The following is a 17,844-nucleotide window of genomic DNA, read 5'->3' on the forward strand; positions in this document are numbered from 1 at the left end:
CCAAAACGTCAATCAACTGGCAGCCCGTTCCAGGTTCAGAGCAGTGGTAATTTAATTTTTATCACTCTCTCCTGCAGGTTTACACGATCCAAAATTTCCCCCCTCTTCTCCTGCTTCCAAGGGGGGTTTAATGATTTTAATCTGATGGAGGTCTAATCCTTTACATAAGGCTTTCCAAGACCTTAGCTTGCAGCTTCTTTGCTTCAATCTATTTACAAAAGGGGAAGGCAGACTTCCTGTTTGAAACCTTCCCGTTTCGGTACCAAATTACCAAATTAAGACGTTTGTAAATCCAATTTTCCGTTCTACTCACGGGTAGTTGTTTAGAGTCAAATTGTCTACAGGAAAAAGTCAGCGCTCTCCGGCAACAGCAATGCGGCTTCCCTCCGTGAAAAAAGCAGTCAATTTGAAGCACCGCGCCGCTCACCCCACGTCGCTCCGGATCCCCGAAACCAGGTCTCCCCGTGAGTAGGAGAGGCGCAAAAGGTGCCAGCCGAATCCCACGTTCACAGGCTTCTCCTGCCTGTGATTTTACTGGGTCTCCGCCTTCGCCGTGGCGGTCAGACCCTAATTTCCATGGAGCAAATTCCTCCCGATCGGAGGAACTCCGCCATTGCCGGAGGCGCCAATTAACTAAGCCTTTCATGCATTCTATAAGACCTTATACACTTCTGAAACACCATCACTAAACACCATTCAGGAATTTTTGGCCACAGTTAACATTCCAAAATTAACAGAGGAGCATGCAACTTACTTAAATCAACCCTTTTCACTTGAAGGAAATATTAGCTAGTATAAAAAAGACAAATCCATGTAAGGCACCTGGACCAGACGGGTTTACTGGCTATTTTTATAAAACCTTTTCTGAACTTGTGGCCCCATTCTTGCTGAAATTATTTACAGATATAAAGGATCATGGCTTGATACCTGGAACTTGGAGAAACACACACATCGTAGTGCTACCAAAACCAAATAAAGACTTGGAGTCAGTTAAATCCTATAGGCCTATCTCATTAATAAATGTTGATTTAAAATTACTTACAAACACAGGTTAGTGATGATTGTACCGAATTATATACAGTCATACCCCAGGATAAATACACTCCGGGGCGGGATAAATACACTCCGGGGTTACACTCCGCAGCGACCCGGAAGTAACGGAGTGCGTTACTTCCTGGTTTCGCTGCTCGTGCATGTGCAGACGGTCAAAACAACATCACGCGCATGCGCGGAAGCGGCAAAACATGACCCGTTCAGACGCACAGTTGTGTCTTATGTTCTGTTCAGGATGCGAACAGGGCTCTGGAACGGATCCTGTTCGCATCCCGAGGTACCACTGTACATTCGGATCAGACAGATTTTATTAGGCAAAGGTCAATAACTACCCCAATTAGGAGGATCCTCAATGCAATATACTGGGGATCAAACCAACTGGCACCGACAGCCATCCTTACATTGGATGCAGTGAAGGCATTTGACCATCTTGAACGGAATTTTCTTTTTGAAACCTTGCGCGGTTTTGGCATGGGAGCCTCATTCACTGCACTGCTGACTACCTTGTATCAGGATTGTACCGCAAATATTTTGAAAATGGTATACATTCAGAGCCTATATTGATGGGCCGGGGCGCAAAGCAGGGTTGCCCATTGTCGCCCCTGCTTTTTGCCCTGCCCATGGAACCCTTGGCTCTAGCACTTAGGGGAGACCCTGAGGTGTCTGGAATACAAATTAATGGGCAGAGTCCTCTGATGGACATGTTCGCAAATGACGTAGCCTTGATGCTGTCTCACCCTAGAACAAATCTCCTTGCAGTAATGAAAATTCTTGGTGCTTATGGAAAGGTCTCTGGTTTTTGTGTTAACTATAGCTAATCAAGGGGACGCGGGTGATGCTGTGGGTAAAACCTCAGCGCCTAGGACTTGCGGATCGCATGGTCGGCGGTTCGAATCCCCGCGGCGGGGTGAGCTCCCGTCGTTCGGTCCCAGCACCTAGCAGTTCGAAAGCACCCCTAAGTGCAAGTTGATAAATAGGTACCGCTTTATAGCGGGAAGGTAAACGGCATTTCCGTGTGCTGCGCTGGTGCTGGCTCGCCAGAGCAGCTTCGTCACGCTGGCCACGTGACCTGGAAGTGTCTGCGGACAGCGCTGGCTTCCGGCCTATAGAGTGAGATGAGTGCACAACCCTAGAGTCTGTCAAGACTGGCCCGTACGGGCAGGGGTACCTTTACCTTTACCTTAATAGCTAATCAGACCTGCTATGCATTCATATGCCACCTGAAGTACAACTACAACTTCAGCACTCCACTGGAATAAAACTTTGTCAGAAATATTTTAAATGTTTAGGAGTTATTATCCCCAGGAACCTTCAAAATTTGGAAAAGCTTAATTTTGGTCCAATGATCGGAGAGATTAGATAAAAATTGAAAACTTAGAGCAGGGGTTCGCAGTCATGGTTGGGCCGAATTGATCTCACAATCCAGATGGAATTAAGGATTTAACTAACCATCAAGGAGCTTTATTAGCAAACTTGGGTGTCAGGAAAACTCTGGACACCAAAATAATATTTGGGTTCACAGTCTAATTGAACGAGAGCGGGGAGCAAAAAGCTTGGCCCACAGGAATCTAGGCCGCTGCCCAAAAGAACCCTCCTCCCAATGACATGATATTGCTGCTTCTTTTTTTTACATGATTATTGTTTTCAGCAACTTTGCTGTTAAAGAGAATCTCACATTGTGCGCTAAAGGGCAGGTAGAATATGAATTGTTTCTGCAAGACCTCAAGCATGGAAACATTAAGATGCCAGAAGGCCTATAAGCCTGCTACTGATCTCATTTGTGATGTTAGTATTGCTTCACTCTAATAGTGGAGGTGGACAAAACACCTCCGACATCTAAAAGTGACAGGGTGAACATCCTGACTCTCCTTAATTTGAACATTGCATGGAAGGAAGAGGATTGGAAACAGGACCTAAAAGAAATGAACATAGACAATTTCACCCACTTCAGCTAGAAAACACCATCACTCAAAACCAGGCCAGCACTCCATTGTCTGAAAGCACAATGCTCTGTGCATTCTTCTGCTGTAAAAAAGAGATAAGAACTATATTGTCTGAATTGTTAAACTTCTTACTACAATATTTTACTTTTGTAATATGACATCTCAGGCGATTTAAAAGTTGATACCAAGTTAATCCACTGCAGGTGAAAAAGTGGAAGTGCTGGACTGATATCTTGCCTCAGTAATGGACTGGATGAGAGCCAACAAACTTCACTCCATCCAGATAAGACTGAGGCACTGTTGGTGGGTGGTTCCCCCAGACCAGAAGGCTGGGAGGTGACCTGCTCTTGAGGGGGTTACACTCCTTCTGAAGGAGCAGGTACATAGCTTGGGAGTATTCCTGCATCTTCTGCTGTCACTTGAGGCGCAGGTGGCCACAGTGGTGCCGAGTGCCTGCCATCAGCTTCAGCTCATGGCCCAGCTGTGCCCCTATCTGGACAAGGATAGAGTTAGGAATAGGAAGAGAAGCAGCTTCACATCCTCTCTCATGGAGAAGAGTCTAGCAACAAAAACCTCTTCTTTTTATTATTTTTTATTTATTAATAAATGATACAGAAAATGAAAATGAAATAAACATATACTGATACAAAATCGACCAAAAGAAAATACATATACACCCTACACTACAAACATAAACCCTACAAACACACTTTCCTCTACCATTCATCAAAACATATTACTCATAATCGGGATCATATTGAAGAGATAGAGCATCTTGGGGAGAACGTTCATTTTGATTATTGAAATTCTTCGCCAAAACGACAATTTTAATCTATTCCAAATCTTAAAATCTTTTTTAATTTCTCTCCAGTTTTTTTGCATTTGTTGTCAAAAAGGTTAATATAGAGTTAGGAACAGGAACAGGAGCTTCACATCACTCTCATCGATGTCAAACTGCTTACGTAGTTATGTTTGACTGCTATTTCCCACAATTCCCACCTCGTTCTACAACGTATAGCAAATTGTGTTACCCACTTATTTCATATGCAGAACTTGGAGTCTTGTGCCATGTAGCAGATCCTTTTTTATGCATAACTTACTTGTCTATTCAATTTCAGGAGATACGTGTTGACTGCTTGACTTGTTGCAGTTTTAGAAATTGTCCACACATCTGTGTGTCACTTGTCTCCAAAGGCATATCTGAGGGCTGTTTTCTCTCCTGCAGGGCAATGCTGGCGTTCCAGGAGCTGCTGGCCCAAAAGGTGACATGGGGCCTTCTGGAATTCCAGGCCCTCAAGGTATGAAGGACGATATAATGGCCATCAGTAACTACATGGTCTTCTGATTTAGAGTGACAATAAAGAGGAAATAGATTTTCATTCTAACTCCCTTGGAAGGTGGTGGACTCTCCTTCACTGACAGTTTCTAAGAAGAGGTTGGATGGCCATCTGTCATGGATGCAATGTAGTTGAGATTCCTGCATTGCAGGCAGTTGGACTAGATGAACCTTGAGGTCCATTCCAACTCTACAGTTCTATGATTCCATGATTATACTCAAGTAGAAAGTATAAAATAGTTCAAGTATTTGGTATGTAGGAAGTGTGGTTTAGAATTAGTAGATAAATAAGCAGAAGAGTTGCCTATACTGAAGTTTAATTTCTATCCAGGTCCAAAAGGTTCTTCAGGCGTTCCTGGACTCAAAGGAGAACAAGGTGACCAAGGGTTTCCCGGAGCTAAAGGTATGTCATAGCTTTGTCCATTTTATCTTCAGGTTTGATGTCAAGGACAGGCTGGTGTCTGAGGGGTGGGCAGAAGAGGTGGGGGGCAGGAGAATGATCCAGGCCAGTGATTTGTGGGGTTGTGTGCCACCCATGAAGCAGGGGGGAGTGTCTAGGCACTCGGAGATGGAGGAAGAGGGGGTGAGGGAAGAGTTGCAGGGAGGCACAGTCCCAGAGAATTGGCCATTAGAGTTTTCCTTGTACCTTCCTCCACTATGTCCAAGAACGACATGAGCATCTGGAGCTACTGCACAGGATAAATTGCTAGTTGCTTGCATAACTTGTGTCAGATGAGAGTGTTTAAGTAAACTGGAAGGGGTGTGGTTGCGCTGTTGCTCCAACTGTCCATGTTGCAGCCTAGCTAGCTAATTAGCAGGAGTGGTTCTTACATCCCTTGTACTTTGGGAGCTGACATAATGGAGTGCTTTGTCAACATAGAGCTAAACTTCCAAAGGTGTGTCTTCATTAGGACTGGGTATGCTCAGCACATTTGATTATTTTGATGTCAAGGAGCAGAAATATTTTTTTTTATGAAATCAGCAGAATCTCAAATATATAACATGATCCTAAGGGGCCTCTCCAATTAGCACCTTTGTTTGTAATCCCCTCAACATATAATATTGACATAATGTAATTTGCTGAGTGGACATTATTTACTCTTTATCTTTGACAGGTTTTCCAGGCCCACCAGGTCCTCCAGGCCCCTTCCTGCTCTTGAAAGGCGAACCAGGTGAACCTGGCCCTGTAGGCCCAGTAGGCCCTAAGGGATTTCCTGGTCCTCCAGGCCCCAAAGGCCAACAAGGTGAGGGGCTTTTTAGTTCTTCTAGAATTCATAGGTTTGCGAGGCCAAATCAGGTGAGTCACAGCAAAGCTGTCACCACCATGTTGGAAATCAGTTTAGGCTGTCCAGAACAGTGAGACACATGGTGCCTGGGCTCAGATGCATTCTTCCAATGAGACATGCATTTTGTCCATTTCCATGAGGGCTGCAATGTGGCTGGAGAAAGGCACAAGCCTTTTTCAATAAGATACATATTTCTGGTTAACCTATTGCCCCACTTTCTACAGAGGAAGGACAGTCTTTATCACTTTCTAGGGTATTTCTATGGCTTTCTGCACTTGTACCAGAATGGAACTATTCTAGGGACAGATGCTGAGATTTCATTTGCAGCAGAGAAGCTCAGTTGCTCCCTGGTAGGCTGCTGGCATGGCAATTAAAGAAGAAACAATGTGAAAAAATGATTAATAAATTGATTGTGAATGGAGAAATAATTGAGGAACCAAAAAAGATAAGTAACAGCTTCCTGGCATATTTCAGGGAACTCTACAAAGAAAATCAAGAAAAAATGGACAAGTTCTTAAACCAAAATAAACTCTGGAAGATTTCAAAAGAGGAAGCGGCTCCAATCAGCATGATAGAAATCCAGCAGGCAATGAAAAAGATGAAAGTAGGTCCAGGTCCAGAAAGATTGCCAGCCAAATATTATAAAAAAGTAGAAGAATTATTGTCATTACCATTTAAAGGTAACATCTTTAAGATGTAAATAACATCTGAAATACAGGAAAGCTGCCAGAATCATGGGAGGAAGCCTACCCTGATTCCAAAGGGAACAGGGCCATCAGCTGTTAAAAATTACAGACACATCTCATTACTTAACAATGATTATAAAATCTTTGCAGACATTTTAGTGAGTAGACTGAAATGGAAGAATTATATCAGATATTTGGGAATTCTTTTCACTGAGATACTATCATGGAAAGGGGCACATCGAGGCTATGAAACTCAAAGTGCAGAAAGCTTATGGGGCATTAATGAAATTCTATTGTATGGCAGAACAAATTCCTCAGGAAAGTGCTCTCGCTCCCCAACGGGATTCCAGCTGCTCTTCTTCACGTCAGCATTGAAGCTGACGTGACAACAATACAGGCTAGAATTGATTACCTGTGCTTAAATTATGTGAAAAGACTTCAATTTCTTTTGGAGGAGAGATTCCCCGCTATGTCACACACAGAACAGAAACAGAACCAATGTTGGAAGGATGGTATCCAACGCCTCTTGTCCCAATCAATTACAAGATTTTCAGGTGACTTAAGAGGCACTTAAGAGATTGTCTCTTTAGGTCCTATGCAAAAAGGGATCTAACCATGATGGTTTCTACCAAGAGCTCACCATGGTTCCCACTTATTAAAACGGAGCATACCCAGGCCTGTTACCTGTCAAAGCTCCCACTTGCCGTGCTTAGAATCGCTTTCACAGAATTACGATTCCAATTGATGCCCTCGGCTGTGTTGGATGGACGCTACGGCAAAGTACATTATGAAGAGAGACTTTGTCTCTGTGGGCAACCCTGTGTGGAGGACCTGTGCCACTATTTATTGCAGTGCCTGTTATATATATACCCAAGAGACTGATTCATAAAACCCTTCCAGTAGCACCTTTGGTCTTTAAGGTGCTACTGGAAGGAATTTTTTTATTTTGTTTTGACTATGGCAGACCAACACGGCTACCTATCTGTAACTCATAAAACCCTTGTTTCTGAATGGAACTCATTTGAATAGGGGGGAAAGGGTGAAATGGCTGCTGAGCGATGCTGATGACTTTGTAACTTATAAAGTAGCACTCTATGTGTTGGCAGCTAAGAAGATCAGGAGGAAAGAACTAGATAAAATAACGGTCATCTGCAAAGGGGATTCGGATATTTAATTTGGCATATTTTACTAGAGAATTCAACTATTCTATTTTATGCAACAAATAATCTTAGTAGTTGTGACCATGGTTTATATCGTATGTGTGGTGCCTGGTTATTTTTATGGTTATTGCTGTTTTTGCTTTTGTTGTTATTTTTCTGAATGATGCCATGGCCTATGGCTAGCACAATAAAAGTCTATGATGATGATGATGATGATGATGATGATGATGTTGATAACAACAGAAAACCTAAGAGAAAGTGTGCCAACAGTTTAGAGAAGATAAACAAATTTGGGTCAGTCACAGGCTTAAAATTAAATAAAGATAAAACCAAAATGTTAGTTAAAAACATTTTTAACTAAAAGAGAATTACAACAGTTTATAGACCTTATGATCACCAAGAAAATCACGCATTTAGGCATATGGATAACAGTTAAAATATAAATTTGTACAAAGATAATTACATACCAATCCGGAAAGAGATAAAAATAAATTTGGAAATACAGTGGTACCTCGGGTTAAGTACTTAATTCATTCCAGAGTTCCATTCTTAACCTGAAACTGTTCTTAACCTGAACTTTAGCTAATGGGGCCTCCTGCTGCTGCCGTGCCACTGGAACCCGATTTCTGTTCTTATCCTGAAGCAAAGTTCTTAACCTGAAGCAAAAATTCAAAAATGATTGGAATATATTTAAACAGTATGGAGAGATATTTTTTTTTTACTAGTTTAGAATAACTCCTGTAAGGAAAAATACTAAAATACAGTGGAAAAATTAGATTACCAAATATATAGATGCGTTATGAGTGGCATTCAACTAAGTAAAATAAAGGACTCAAGTAAGAAGGGTGTAAATGGAGTACAAATGAATCAGATGAAGTACACATTTTATTTTCTTACGTTTTAGAATCACATGTTTAGTTACAGGAAAATTTACAAAGAAGTTACAAAGTGATTTCATGAATGTTTGTTTTTTAAAGAAATCAGTAAAGATGATTGCAAAAAGAGAGAAAGAGAGAGAAGCTCATTTGCTCAGTGGTTGCCAGTGGTGGGGCCCCAGGAAGTGATGGTGGAAGTTTGGTAGCTGCAGCAGATGAGAGTTGGAGGGAGTAGGGGTTCTACAGCTTTCTTATCCCACACTCTACAACCTGAAATAGGGCTGGGCCAGGGAAAAATAGGCATTTACTGGGCGGAGAAGGGGTTCCATTTAGGGGTCTTTGTACAGTTGCCATGTCTCTGCTTCCATTTCCCTTTTCCCACATCCCAGCTCAGTGTTGCCTCCTTCCATCTCACACCACATGCCCACTCTAGCCAGCCCCACAATGGTGAATGGCACTGTGGTCTAAACCACTGAGCCTCTTGTACCTGCTGATCGGTATGTCAGCAGTTCAAATCCACACAACGGGGACCTAGCAGTTCGAAAGCACCCCAGTGCAAGTAGATAAATAGGTACCGCTGCATCGGGGTAGGTAAACAGCACTTGAAGCGGTTTAGTCCTTCTGGCCACATAACCCAGAAAGCTGTCTGTGGACAAACGCTGGCTCCCTCGGCCTGAAGCAAGATGAGTGCTACACCCCACACCTTTGACCATCCAGGGGTCCTTTACCTTTTTAGTACCACAAAGTATATAAAGAAGTGAAAATAGGATGTGGGTGAAAACAGGCCCATGGTGGGTAGGGGAGATAAGTATCCACTCTACTGGCTGGATCCAGATCCCACTACTGATGTAGTGATTCCCTGCACACCCTTGGAAGCTGCTCCCCAGGTGTTTGGAATACTGATTTGCCCATTGTACATCTTATTTCAAATGATTTGTTGTTGTTTAGTCATTTAGTCGTGTCCGACTCTTCGTGACCCGATGGACCAGAGCACGCCAGGCACTTCTGTCTTCCACTGCCTCCCGCAGTTTGGTCAAACTCATGCTGGTAGCTTCAAGAACACTGTCCAACCATCTCGTCCTCTGTCGTCCCCTTCTCCTTGCACCCTTCATCTTTCCCAACATCAGGGTCTTTTCCAGGGAGTCTTCTCTTCTCATGAGGTGGCCAAAGTACTGGAGCCTCAGCTTCAGGACCTGTCCTTCCAGTGAGCACTCAGGGCTGATTTCCTTCAGAATGGAGAGGTTTGATCTTCTTGCAGTCCATGGGACTCTCAAGAGTCTCCTCCAGCACCATAATTCAAAAGCATCCATTCTTCGGCGATCAGCCTTCTTTACATCACTACTGGGAATTTCAAATGATAGTGACTCCATAAATCCACTGTAATGACACATCCTTATTTCAACAGGTGTAACGGGACCTGTGGGTGTGACTGGTCTCCCAGGCACTCCCGGATTTGATGGAATGCCAGGTCAGAAAGGAGAAACTGGTCCTGCTGGTCCTCCAGGCAAGTCCAATCTTCTTCCATTGCTAATAATAATAATAATTAATAATAATTTTATTATTTATACCCCACCCATCTTTCTGGGTTGCTATGTTCTGTATGTAGTCCAGTGCCAAGTCCTAAGGAGTTTAATAGAGGCTTCAGTAAGTCAAGAGCAATTCTTGATTTATTATTTAAAGGCACATTATTCAGAAGTGAGTCCCAGTGGTACTTATTCCCAGGTACATATGTTTAGATTTACCGCTGTGTAACACAAACAATGCCAATCCATGTATGTTTACTTTTAAATGTGTCCCATTGTTTCCATGCTCAGCCATGGCTTGGCTCTGTGTGAGGTGCAAACGAATTCACTGTCAGTGAATTATCTTAGATATACAATTTTTATCTTGCAGGTCCTAGAGGCTTTCCTGGCCCACCTGGTCCTGAAGGCATGCCAGGGTCAATGGGTCCACCAGGGAGTCCCTCTGTAGCTCACGGTTTCCTTGTGACCAGGCACAGCCAAAGCACAGAGGAGCCAACATGCCCATCTGGAACAAGACTGATGTTCCACGGGTATTCTTTGCTTTATGTACAAGGAAACGAACGGGCCCATGGTCAGGACTTGGGTAAGAGAGCACAAAACAAATTGAGTCAAATGAGCATATTACATTAGAGAAAGACACCTTTGTCGCAATTGCCTTCCCTAAATCAAGTAAAATTGTAGTGGACAATTTAGTTTTGTCAACTGCTGCAGCATCTAAAAGGTGCCATTAAGCTCCTTTCTGCCTCAAAAAGCCAGTCTTGATAAATGGGATCCTGGGCTGTTTGGGGAAGTCTTAACCTGTCACTTGAACCTGCATTCTTCCTGTACTTGTTCATCCCTCACTGCACTGTGTAGATTCACAGATTATAACATTTTAATTCATTATTTTAAAGAATAACTTGGAAAATGTGAAAACCTAAAATTATTTTCTTTTTTTTAACCAAAATTAAAACTTCATAATAATTGTAAATCTATTGGGCAGCTGAAGACATTTTCATGTGGCTCTGAAGGGCATTTTGCCACTTGCTGGAGTGAACAGACAGGGTCCACCTGTGAACAGCCACCTTAAGCCCAGACCTCACCTCACAAGCAGAGCAGCTGTGCCCAATTGTTTGATGCTTCAAAAGCCCAAGCATTTTTTCATCAGTTTTTAGGAGTGGCATTTTAGCCCACAATCCCCAACCTTCCCTCTTCTCCACCTGTGTGCTCTTCTGTGGGTTCTCCCTGCAATTTCAGAGTGACATGGAGAGGAAGATCCATGTCTATGCAGAAATCCTTGCACAGTCCTTATAGGGCTCATTAGCTGAATCCTGACCATAGTTCTCTAGCCTTGTATAAATTGCTTTGGTTTCGTAGAAAACCATTTTTTATAGAAAAATCAGTCGTTTATTTTTGCTATTTTAGGCACAGCTGGGAGCTGTCTACGTAAATTCAGCACAATGCCTTTCCTGTTCTGCAACATTAACAGTGTATGCAATTTTGCCTCAAGGAATGATTATTCTTACTGGTTATCTACCCCTGAGCCAATGCCAATGAGTATGGCTCCTATTACAGGAGACAGCATCAGGCCTTTCATCAGTCGGTAAGCATTGAGAAATTGTATATTTACAAATTCCTGTATGAAGATTTTGCATTTCTTCAGACATTGCAACACAATTTGAGAAATGTATTCTAGAGCAGTTGAAAGGAGCTCCCTCGCTATCAAGATGTTCAGGCTGAGGATATGTGGATGGCAGGTGGATTGTTGCTCAGAGAGGGATAGAAAAATCAGGACAAGACAGGTGGAGCAGAGTTGCCAGCCAGGAATTCTATCATAGCCTTGCAACCCTGAGGGGGAACTTTCTTCCTCCAGTCCACTGGTGGAGCACACTATATTTTCCCCAGTATGCTCAGCGCAGTAGGATGAAAGGACACGGGCAGCTTCTCTCCGCAACCCCCCCCCCCATCCTATGTGAGCTTCTGGCTAACTCGGGTATCAGAGGCACCTCTTCATGGTGTCAGTGAAGTTAACTCTTTATTCAAAGAAACACCTCTGTGAGGCCGTTGTGAGGACTGGAGGTCCCCATCTTCCCACAGTTGCCTAAATCTCTCCTTCCCAAGCAATCTGAGACTTCGTTGACACTGCTGTTTCTGCTCTGCCCTCTTCATACCTCTTCTGGTCCTGGATGAGCTGGTCACAGCAGGAGGGGGAGCCTCTGCTTCTGCTTCTGCCTCTGAGTCTGGACTTCTTGTTGTTGTTGTTGTTGTTGTTGTTGTTGTTGTTGTTGTTGTTATTTATACCCATCTGGGTATAAACCCATCTGGCTGGGTTTCCCCAACCACTCTCAGCGGCTTTCAACAAAATATTAAAAATACAATAAAACATCAAACATTAAAAACTTCCCTAAACAGGGATGCCTGCAGGTGTCTTCTAAAAGTCAGATAGTTGTTTATTTCCTTGACATCTGATGGGAGGGAGTTCCACAGGGTGGGTGCCATTATTGAGAAGGCCCTCTGCCTGGTTACCTGTAACTTCTCACAGTGAGGGAGCTGCCAGAAGGCCCTGGGAGCTGGACCTCAGTGTCCAGGCTGAACGATGGAGGTGGAGACACTCCTTCAGGTTTACTGGTCTGAGGCCGTTTAGGGCTTTCAAGGGCTTTCAAAACTTTGAATTGTGCTCAGAAATATACTGGGAGCCAATGTAAGTATTTCAGGACCGGTGGTCTCGGCAGCCACCCCCAGTCACCAATCTAGCTGCCGCATTCTGAATTAGTTGTAGTTTCTGGGTCACCTTCAACGGTAGCCCCACGTAGAGCCCCATGCAGAGCATGCACCACTCTAGCGAGACAGTCCGCAGGCAGGTAGGGCCTGCGTACCAGATGGAGCTGGTAGACAGCTGCCCTGGATACAGAATTGACCTGCGCCTCCATGGACAGCTGTGAGTCCAAAATGACTCCCAGGCTGCGCACCTGGTCCTTCAGGGGCACAGTTACCCCATTCAGGACCAGGGAGTCCATATCATAAAGTGTTGGCAATATAGTTAATATTATTTAATATACACAATAATATATATAATTAAATGCACTGTTCATAGATTTAATACATTTATTTATTAAACAAATTCAGTACACAAACAGATGTATGCACACCAATGCATACACCACCACCAATGGAGCTGGAAAATAGGGAAGAAAACGGAAAGGTTGCAACATATGAAACTTTTTAGTTTTTAAAAAAGGCAAATTAAGAGAAGATACAGTAGAGGTGTATCAGCTAATACAAGATTGTCAAGAGAAAGTGGATAGAGATTTGCTCTCTCACAGCAAACACTGTGTTGCCTTCATGTCCTGCTTGTAAGTGCATATCCACCCTCCCTCACCCCAATTAGGGGCCAAGATGACATTTGAGGGAGGCAACATATGTGCCTAATTGGGCGGGGGGGGGTAGATGTGTGAGCGCACCAAAGCCATGAAGGAAAGCAGGAGAGGAGAGGAAGAGAAGAGACCCACATCATGGGCTAAAGACTTGTGCGGAACCCCCTCCTCTCATGCCCCCTGCTCTGGGTGTTGGTGGCCCCTCCCAAATGTAACTCCACCCTGCCCATTTCTCCCCCAAACACAACATGATGGGGGGGTGGAGGTAAAGTCAGAGGAAAGAGGTGAAGTCAGAGGAAAGAAAGAATGTCACATGAACAACACCCCTCCCCCTTTAAAATCCAAAACCAAAAACCGGTCCGAGGGACAAGATAGAGGGGCAAGAAATAGGGAAATTGAAACTCGACTTGCCCCCTCATGGCCCCCTCATCCCAGCTGGATGTGCTCAAGGGGGGGTGAGGAATGCCACCCTCTGCCTCTCCATCAGAGGCATCTGCCTGAAGAAGCATCCCTCAAGAGGAGGTCAAGGCCACCACCCTGAGCCTCGCCTCACCAGTGGTGGAGATGAAGGTGGTGTTGAAGACATCCTCTAGTATGGGCAAGACCTGCTTGGAAGCGCAAGCAGGTCTTGCCCATACTAGAGTCATTGGTGAGCACAAGTTTCGCCATCTTTGATCTGACTGGCACTTGGGAGCTGGAGGGGAGGGGGAATTAGCAGGAGGGAGGGTCATCACCTATGGGCCACATGCTGGACCATCCTGCCCTAAACACCAGGCCAGGTGGGCAATGCCTCCAAGGCAGGGAGCTGTTGTGATGAATAATGCAGTAAAAGGGAGGACTGGAGGGTATTCAACCTATATGTATTTTTTCAACTTTGCATTATACTTTTCTCAGGTGTGCTGTATGTGAAGCTTCTGCAATGGTGATGGCAGTTCACAGTCAAACAATTCAAATTCCACCATGTCCAGAAGGATGGAGATCACTGTGGATAGGCTACTCCTTTGTGATGGTAAGTGCTCCAAGTTATACCTGAATGCATTTAATTCTATTTCTACTAGTCCATGTTCCATTCATTTTCACACAATCTAAAAAGAACCCATTCTTTTTAAGACATATGAGCAAGTTACCTTTTAAAGTTCTATTTTTGCTTGTCTAGCTGTCCAGATTTCTTCAGGGTGATTCTGGTGACCATGCTAGCTGCCATTTCTTAGGGAATAAATTGAATGGACTCTGATTTTATGAGTTTATCCACACTCTGCCACAACAATGCTTGGAATTTAAGATCTGGGGCAAGATGTGTAGTGAAACTAAACTGGGTTTCAGAATTTACCTTAGAGGGCAACAACAATTGTGCCTATCCCCATTAAGTGCTGTATTGTTGCAGATGCCACTGCATTGATTGTGACAACACAAAGAGTAAAGCAGCTAACCAACAAACTCAAACTTGCACAGGGACAAACAAAGGAGGACGCCTTCACCCTGGTGTAGCCTTTATCACACATGTGCCACAACAAGACAATGTCCTAACCACCCCCACCCCTGCAAACAGCAGACAAATCAATAGAGTTGATCCAACAACACCCTCCCTCCCACACACACACATTAACTTTATGACAATATTTAAAAAATGCAAATATATAAAGCCCTTGAAATGCATGAAATGTAGGACAGAACAAATAACTAAGCGGATATGGATCAATTCCAGTCTGGGTGCATGCACAATTTGAGGACTATACCTTGGTAAGCCTTGGTCACCCTTGTACTGAGACTGGAATGGGAAGAGTGGGACTCTGGTTCTGGATGTCTCAGCAACTTTTGATAGCATTGACCCTGATATCCTGGTCATGACTCCTGGACTGGCTCTGTGGGTTATTAAGAGCACTCTTTCACAGTTTTTCCACTCCTGCTTGCACAGCTGTGTCCAGAGAACAGTATTGGGAGATAGCTTCAGTCTTATAATGTCATAGAGTACAATCTTGTCCTCAGTGCTGTTCACCACTGGGAGGAGTCATTAGACATTTTGAGTCAAAGTGTCATTGGTATCCTGATCCTGGTTTCCGTGGTGGGTGGTTCCAGTCTCCGGGAGAGTAGCTTGTGCTGGATGGGTTTGTGTAGGCACTTAAAGCAGCCACAGAATTATCTTAAAATGTACCTTTAATGAAGGACTATTTGATAGCCAGTGGGGTGGATGGTAAAACCTGGGCTATGAGACCATGTGCTTTTGTGGTTGCATATTTAATACAGGGTAAGCCCAATTTGAACATAGTGGTACTTTTTTCTAGGTAAAATTTATTGTATTTTATTGTTATTTATTAAATTTTGGAGTCTCCTTCTCAAAAATGGCCCAACTTATCAAGATATAAAACCAAGGAGAAATCGGCATGAATCCATAGAATACTAAAAGTACACACCCTATAAGCAAAATAAAAACTGGCAGCATGAACAACTAAAAAACAAAACAAAGCATTTATGATCAGTAAGAAAAACAACAACAGCCCATCACATGCCATTGCATGCTTTGGAACAGAGGGAGATTTTCACCTGGTGACATTGGCAGGCCTCACTGGGGAAGGGTTTCATAAATCCCTTGTCAGCTTTTTCAAAATGTCCCTCAGAGGTGGCACATGGAGGGCTCGGCTAGTAGGTTCATATCAGAAAAGATTGTGACATCAACCATTGTGGTATCTGTATAGGACAAGGGTCAGCAACCTTTTTCAGCTGTGAGCCGATCCACCGTCCCTCAGACCATGTGGTGGGCCAGACTATATTTTGAAAAAAATAAATGAATGAATGAATTCCTATGCCCCACAAATAACCCAGAGATGCATTTTACATAAAAGGACACATTCTACTCATATAAAAACATACTGGTTCCCTAACCGTCCACAGGCCGGATTGAGAAGGCGATTGGGCTGCATCCGGCCCCCAGGTATAGGATGTACTGTAAGTCATTGTTCAGAGTCAGCAATAAGCTTTGTGGCATCTTAAAGATGAACAAATTTTATTATAATATAAATTTTCAGAGACTAGAGTCCACTTCACCTGATGCATCAGATACACAAACTATTTTTGCATTTCTCGTGTCCATAATTTAGATGTAACATCTAAATTGGTAAACCATTTTAAACCACTGAGCCTAGGGCTTGCTGATCAGAAGGTCAGCGGTTCGAATCCCAGTTGCTCGGTCCCTGCTGCTGCCAACCTAGCAGTTCAAAAGCATGTCAAAGTGCAAGTAGATAAATAGGTACCGCTCCGGTGGGAAGGTAAACGGCGTTTCCGTGGTTGCTCTGGTTCGCCAGAAGCGGTTTAGTCATGCCAATATAGCGAGATGAGCGCTGCAACCCCAGAGTTGTCTGCGACTGGACCTAATGGTCAGGGGTCCCTTTACCTTTACCTTTACTAACTATTTTTCAACTTCTAGTCCCATCTGTAGAATATAAATAACAGTTATTTACGGTACCCCACTGAATTGTTATTAAATACTAAATGTACTGTTGAATTATATGTAACTAAAAACAATAATCTATTCTTATCAACTGATGCATGACCTGTATTTTTGGCAGCACACCAGTGCTGGTGCAGAAGGCTCAGGGCAAGCTCTGGCATCTCCAGGTTCCTGTCTGGAAGAGTTCCGCAGTGCTCCCTTCATAGAATGCCACGGCAAGGGCACCTGCAATTATTATGCAAATGCTTACAGCTTCTGGCTTGCCACTATTGAGAGAAATGAAATGTTCAAGTAAGTTGGGAACATCTTCTGCATTGACAATACCTGCCCAAGGATATAAAAAATGCATTCTGAAAGCAGCTTTTTAAATAGTTAAAATTAATGTGACTAGATGTGACAGAGTGAACTTACTTTGCCTTTTTGGTCCCTTTTTTTGGTTTGTTTCTGTTGTGCTTCTACCTGACCAGATTCTATCAATCAGATTCCCACTGCAATTGAGATCCCAATTCACAGTTCAGATACAAGTTGTCTGCATGCTTTAATGCATATTTTGGTCAAACTATTACTTTGGACCTGATACAGATTCAGCCTAGAGAAGAAGTGCATTACAGCCAGAAGTGTGCTCAGGTAGCAGCAGAGGAGTATATGCTCCACTGCCCGGTCAGGTGCCTGGGGCACACCCCCAAAGAGGATGGAAGCCGAGGGAGCCCGCTGTGGCTCGCCTCACAAAGCAGCATGTGGAGTTCACTTGCACACCACAGCCCAGTTGAGGAGCTAGCAGCCCAGTTGAGCTGTCATGCAGGGAAGCTGTCTCTGCAGCTCCCTCACATGCCTAATGAGGGAGCCTATTGTGGGGGCCCATGGTCACACCCCCTCAAAAAAATGTGCCCAGTGCTGGGGGGCCTCCCGCTGCTGCCGCGCAATTTCTGTTCTCATCCTGAAGCAAAGTTCTTATCCCGAGGTACTATTTCTGGGTTAGCAGAGTCTATAATCTGAAATGTCTGTAACCTGAAGCGTATGTAACCCAAGGTACCACTGTATTTAAGTTACCACATGGAAGCAGAACATGAAAGAACTACAGTGGTACCTCAGGTTACAGGTGCTTCAGGTTACAGACACTTCAGATTATAGACTCCGCTAACCCAGAAATATTACCTCGGGTTAAGAACTTTGCTTCAAGATAA

The 17,844-nt window shown here is 43.7% G+C and overlaps 1 protein-coding gene across 2 annotated transcripts in view; it reads left to right on the forward strand.

Annotated features, from left to right (window-relative positions):
- Positions 1–17,844, forward strand: part of COL4A1 (collagen type IV alpha 1 chain) — a 191,070-nt gene that overhangs the window by 172,501 nt on the left and 725 nt on the right. For both annotated transcript variants that reach the window (XM_079971031.1, XM_079971030.1), the window contains exons 44-51: positions 4,222–4,294; positions 4,664–4,735; positions 5,448–5,576; positions 9,745–9,843; positions 10,233–10,445; positions 11,267–11,444; positions 14,110–14,224; positions 16,779–16,951. In XM_079971031.1, coding sequence (XP_079827157.1) covers positions 4,222–4,294; positions 4,664–4,735; positions 5,448–5,576; positions 9,745–9,843; positions 10,233–10,445; positions 11,267–11,444; positions 14,110–14,224; positions 16,779–16,951 — 1,052 coding nt within the window. The remainder of the gene's footprint in view (positions 1–4,221; positions 4,295–4,663; positions 4,736–5,447; positions 5,577–9,744; positions 9,844–10,232; positions 10,446–11,266; positions 11,445–14,109; positions 14,225–16,778; positions 16,952–17,844) is intronic.

Source organism: Podarcis cretensis, assembly GCF_951804945.1.
Source record: "Podarcis cretensis genome assembly, chromosome: 3".
NCBI classification, from domain to species: domain Eukaryota; kingdom Metazoa; phylum Chordata; class Lepidosauria; order Squamata; family Lacertidae; genus Podarcis; species Podarcis cretensis.